At 45.2% G+C, this 6109-nt stretch overlaps 1 protein-coding gene across 2 annotated transcripts in view; it reads left to right on the top strand.

The window, feature by feature from the left end:
* Window positions 1-1660: 1660 nt before the first annotated feature.
* Window positions 1661-6109, top strand: part of TRABD2A (TraB domain containing 2A) — a 91093-nt gene continuing 86644 nt past the window's right edge. The window contains exon 1 of one of the 2 annotated variants that reach the window (XM_081945896.1): window positions 1661-2012. In XM_081945896.1, the coding sequence (XP_081802022.1) occupies window positions 1899-2012 (114 nt within the window). In that variant the 5' untranslated portion in view covers window positions 1661-1898. The remainder of the gene's footprint in view (window positions 2013-6109) is intronic. The other variant, XM_081945895.1, reaches the window with a different exon arrangement.

The following is a 6109-nucleotide window of genomic DNA, read 5'->3' as shown; positions in this document are numbered from 1 at the left end:
GTGATATACAATAAAATATGAGGGTACACGTCATTTTTTAAATAGTTTAAATTAAAAGGATTGACTGATTTACTGTGACTTCTTTATAACCCAGTGATGGCCATAGAAATTGGTACTTCTGATTATATATATACACGTATACATACATGCTCTACTATAAATCATGATTTACAAACCAGTGTTTAGGTTTAACCACCGTAGATCAGAAAACAAGGCACATTAGGAATAACCATATTTATTTATTTAATTTCTATTCCCACCCATCTCAAGCCAATCCACTCTGGATTGAGTCATATGGCGTGAATACAGCTAATGACAGTCTGATCTTGTTTTCCTGGATTTTTTTTTGTCTGAAGGCTGGCTACTGTTGAAAGAGAGGGAAATCAGTGCAGTGAGTGGATTTATCACAAGGGTTTGACTTACGTAAAATGAAAGACGGGGATTTCAAAGTAAGCTTGTTGAGGGGGAAGTAGGAGCCCTCTTTCTTGAGCAACCTATTTGTCTTGTGGCTTCATCAGCTTTTCTGTGAAAGGGGGATTTGGTCACTGACTTGAAGCCATCACAAGACTCATTCCCCAATGAGCAGGCCACACACCCCTTCCCCAAACCTATCAGTTAATTACCCCCTTATTTTACAGAGTCTTTCTTCCTAGGATGTGATTCACATTGATTCATAGGTCAGAATCGGTTTAATAATTCTGTATGGCATAAACCACATTCAGAAAAAGCATAAACCCAAAACCATGCCGTCTTAAAAACCTTCTTGTACTCTCATTAAAAACCAAACTGGAGTCTATGACAACTCGCCACAGCCATCTCAATGCAGGACAAGAGTTACACCAATATCAAAGAAATGGTGGAATAGAATCATTAAAGAAAGGATGCAAAAGGAGGGACAGAATGAAATGTGAATGGCAAAAATTAAAATAATTACTTTAAATAATTAAATAGAATTGTTAAATTGTCCCGCGAAAAGTTGTCTTGCAGTGAGTGGGCTGTGGCAAGCTGTCCTGTGCCAAGGTGCCAGTGGTGAATTGGCTCCAGCGTGTTGGCCATAGTGAATTTGTCACAACCAGTTGGCTGAGGCAAGTTGTCCCATTCCCACGAAACTGGTGCCCTAAACTGCGGGGCTTTAGTGGCGACCCGTTGGCTGTAAGGGGGTTGCGTCCAACAGGGAGAAGGGTTGACTTATCCGGACGGCGTTCCTTAGTATGAACCCGCAACTATTCTGGGTTTTCCCTAACGTGGGTGCTCAGAGCGTTATGCCTGCCACCGCCCCAAGGACTCTGCGCTGGCTTGTCGCCGCGTGGGATGCCTTGCAACAACTACGCGGAAAATCCAGCAGGAGGCCAACTGGGCCCGGGGCGGAGGTCAGAGCGGGGAAAGGAGGAGGGCTTCTCCGGCCGGCGGCGGGAGAGTTTAGGGTTAGGCACCTCCTGCGGCCAATCCCGCCTTGCTGCCTCCATCCAGGGGCTGCTCCAAAAAAACTCTGCCGTTCGGCTCCTGGAGCAACTTTGAACCGGGAAGGCGAGAGATTGACGGAGGGATCGGGCGGGGGACGGAGCCTCCTCCTCCCCCCCCGCGGCATGGCGAATCCTCCTCCTCCTCGCAACCTGGGACAGAAACCCTTTAAGAGGTGGGGGCAGCGCCTGGAAGGCTTGGCTAGGGGGTGATTTAGGGAGCGGGCCGCTAGGACAGCCGCCTTAAAAACGCCCTGAGAAGAGAAACACTTTGGTCCGGGGGAGGGAAAGAAAGCCGAACCGCCACCAAAGCTCCCCTCCAAACTTTTCGTATTTTGGCCCAGTGAATGAGACTTCCACCCCCGTCTCCCTTCTCCTCCGCGTCTCTACCCACCCCTCCACCCACCCATCCGTGCCCCGGGCGTGGAGTAAAATAGGATGGTGGTGCACAACGCCGAGCTTCGTTTGGCGCTGATTTGCCTCCTCTTGCTACTGGCTGGAGCGAAGCCGAGCCGGGATCCTGCTGCAGCCAGCTGCGAATTCCGCGGAAAAGTAAGTTCTTGCCCCGGGAGAACGAAGCGCGGGCGGAATTCCCACCCAACGCGGGATGGGAAAGGAAACCCCACTCCCCCCCCACCTCCCGAGTTTGTCCGGCAAAAGTGGGGAAGGCGGCTTGAAAGGGGAGTTTGCCTCTGGGGAAATCCAAAGGGGGCGAGGGAGTGAGGGGGGGCGCACACCTCCAGCTGTTTCTGCCTCTTAAGGTTAGGGGAGCCTCCCAAGCTGTAGTCGTCCGTGCAAGTTTTTTTTTCAGGCAGAGCGTTTAGGCTTTCCACCAAAAAAGCTGGACTTTTGGGTTTGAGCGGGGCTTGCGGGGTGAAGATGGCAAGTTAGTCTGGAGGTGTGTTAAAGCCGGACCTACCTAGTCTTCAAACCGCAGTGGAGGGCAAATGGTGAGCGCCACCTTATTGTGCTTTATAAACCAATGTCAATAATTTAAGCTACCTGTTATAGAGATGTCACCTTGGGACCTGGGTGGGTGGGTACCTGTCGGAAACGTTTTAGGAGTACAGTGTAGTACTTTGGCTCAGGAAAGTGTACTAGGCAGTCCGCGTTTAAGCAAATATGTGCTTACTCAGGGAGTAAGTCCTCCCCTCCCTCCCCCCCACCCCCACCATTGCAGGACTTTTGTTTAAATCAGTGGTTCCTAACGTGGGGCCCACGCCCCACAGGGGGGCAATTTGATTTTTAATGGGGGCAATTTGAACCTTGTTTAAACCAAGTTAATGACTTTTTAGGCTTCCTCCACGTGAGTAGTGTTCACTTTTTGAGTAAAGTAAGAATTATATGGGGGGGGGGTGGAATCAAGATTTTAAAGATGCTTAGGTGAGGCGTGGCCAAAAAAAGGTTGGGAACCACTGGTCTAAACGAAAGGGTATTAGCATCCTTTTGCTCCCACTTCAACTCCAGGTGCGTTGAAAGCGTCCGTCGGGTCCCTGAGGTGTTGTCCCCCGCAACTCCTCGGGATGCGTGTGAACTAATTTAACTAAGCTGTAAACCGCAGATCCGGGTTCCCCCTGTGTAGGAGCGGAGTGTGGAAGGAAGGGAAAATCGCTTTTCCAGGCTCTGAGAAATTGGAGAGATAGCATGGGTGGTGTTTTCTTCATAAGAGAGAAGAGAATGGGGGCGGGGTGTAAATTAGCCCTTGATGGGATTTAGAGTGCCTTTAATGAGATCCAGCCGGGAGAGGAGATAAGGTTCAGCGGAGGTGCCTGCCTGCTGTTTGTTTGGTCCGGCCTCTTTGAGTTTTGTTTACTTTTGACACTCCTTCGCCAAGCTGTGGATCCCCATCCCTCCTTCGCACTGTCCGCATCTTACCAAGATTGGGGGGGCGGGGAGGGGGGAACAAAATCAGACAGGAGATTCCTATATTACAAATGAACCTCAGCAGCTGCAGCTTCCTTCCTTCCGTTTTTTTTAAATCTCTTCTAGAAGAAATGTGTTAAATGGCTAAGTTTAAATCTGTTGAAGACTGCTTTTCTTTCAAAAGTCTATCTGCTGATTTGGTGGTGGTGGGGAGGTATCTGAACTAGCTAAATAAAATTGTCACATTTTTCGTAGACCCCCGCCCCCAATGAAAGTTCTACAGAAGATTGCAAAGAGGATGGCCTCTATAATCTTGTTCCCCGGAAATACTAATTCGCCCAAAAATATAACATGGGAGTGAAATTATTTTTTTTAAACAGCCTGCATCCTAATTCTGGCTTGTCCATGTGCTGTTGTACACTGGGAAGTATGATGATGTACACCCAAGGACTTACCCCCAAAGAGGTGTGCATAAGCTGGCAGCTTTAGTTAGGAAGTAAAAACTGTTGAAGTGGCCTTTTCTTCTGAACAAGTCTTCACAGGAGGTAGTTTGTCTAATATTAAGTCATGAGCAGTTTTACTCAAACTTTGCAATGTCTTTTTTTCTTGTCACACTAATGGTCAAAAACTCTACTTTAGAACTCCAGGGCAGATTTGAACTAGAGTTGCAGGAAAAAAAGTAAATCTATGTGTATTTTTTGTATCTGGAATGTTTATGGGTCCAAAAAAACACCTACCGGGTCAGGCTATACACTAATATCAGGGGAGTCACACTTGTTTCTTAAAATAATTCTAAAAAGAATGGCTTTAAAATGTGTAGTGACCTTATTCACTTATGTTCCATCCAGTTTAAGAAACAATTTATGTACAGAATTGTGGGCCTTGGTAATAGCAATAAAGAATGACATTGAAGAAATAGGCTGCTAAAGAAATGCAAGCATTTGGTTAGAATGGGGCAAAAGTCCAGAAAGCAACTTTTCAAAATGGTTTTAATCCTGAGTACATTCCTTGAAAGCAAGTCAGTTTTAATTTAGTGTCATGCAGTGCACTGGGGAATCAGTCTGGTGGAGTGACAGAGAGGTATGTGGCGATGGCTGAGCAAGAATTAAAATATGCAGTTTATCTGCAGACTAAAACAATGTTTAAAAAACCCCAGCAATAGTTAAGTCAGAAATTAGTGTTATCTCTCATAACTTTATTTAGAAGTAAATCCTGCTAAATTGAATAGGCTTTACTCTCTGGCAAGCATGCACAGTGTCAACCCTTGACACGCAGCATTTTAGCTATGCTTCTACCAAAATCAGCCAGTTTTATGCTAGTCCTAAATTATCCCTTTGCTTTTAATGGCATTTAGCTACTGTTAAATCTGACTTGATTTTAGTTCAGTTCCAAGCAATGCTGAAAATTGGGTGAGAAAACTATGGTGCTATCCAAAATAATGAATGGTTCAGGGTGAGATTCACACAGGTTTTTTCCCCCCTGATCTAATTGTGCAAGTTGGTATGTATGAGTAATTGAATTTCAGCTAATCTGATTCTAGTCTAGTGGGATTTTGGAAAACAGTGAATTGGCCCTAGAAACTAATTGACAGGCAGGGCATTCAATGAAGCACTATCATAATATGATCATTGACATGGGCCTACTCACAATCTGTTGCTGTGCTCTTTATCTCTTGGAATTGCTGCCTATATAGAATGTTACAACAATCTGACCTGATGATAACTAAACTATAAATGACCGTAGCAAGATCAGAAAACACATAGTTGTTGCATCTAAGAATAACACAGGGAAAAAGGGGACCCCTTATAGGACTTCAAAGGCTGGTGGCTTTGAGTCACCCATATCTTTAGAGTTACATCTATTGAAACTTTTTGCCTCTCAGAAACAATTGGATCTACCAGAAAAGTTGCCTTCAAGTTACTTAGAAGGAAACCATGGCTGATAATATCAATACCAGCAGAGAAGTACTCCCCCTCTTTATCTCCCAATGTACCTAACCCCATCAGAATGATCAAAGCTCTGTGTATCTCTAAACCAGACTGAACATCTGATTTTAAAGGATCCAGATCCCAGGTGGGTAACACCTGGGCTGTTAATCATCTTTTTGTAGCCACTGATTAATTGCTGGTCCACATTCTCTGGGTGGTATGCTGTCTGAGAAACTGGGTGATAAATAGGTAAGCCTTGGTTTGAATCTTACATCTTCTGTCATATTCCTAGCTGGCCTTAGGCAAGCCACATGGCAGCAACAGTAAAGAGACAGATGCTACTTCTGGATTTATTACATACAGCAGTAAAAGATTAGCTGGCACTTGTGACAAAATATAGGGTGGGGGAGGGATTTAGTTACTCTCTACATCCAAGGTATTGGCATATTTGGGCATGCCACATGCATCTCTAATGTTATGGTCCCCAGCGAGCCCAAAGGCTTATAATAAATTTCCAGGCATGGTGTATTGGTCAGACTCAAAGCAGATGCTGGCTAATATCAATTGACAGGTCTTTGCGATGCCAGTCTTTCAAATATAGACATTTTTTTTTTAAAAAAAGATGTATTGCTCCATCTGTCACTTACTTGGCTTCCAAAGTACCCCCACTAGCTCTGGTGATGGTTTTGTACTCTAGGGCACATCTGAGGGAGAACATTGCATCCATCTCTTCAAAAGATGGAAGCTGCTGGAAGCTAAATGGACAGAAGATATTGCAATGACAGAGGTGACATGTTATGGGAGAGATTTGGACCTCTGGATCCCGAAGAAGTAGACAAAAGTTCCCTGCAATTTTAG

This window comes from Natrix helvetica (assembly GCF_964273705.1).
Source record: "Natrix helvetica genome assembly, chromosome: 2".
Taxonomy (NCBI): domain Eukaryota; kingdom Metazoa; phylum Chordata; class Lepidosauria; order Squamata; family Natricidae; genus Natrix; species Natrix helvetica.
Note: the sequence above shows the minus strand (reverse complement) of the source record. Positions and strands in the feature narration are given on the sequence as shown.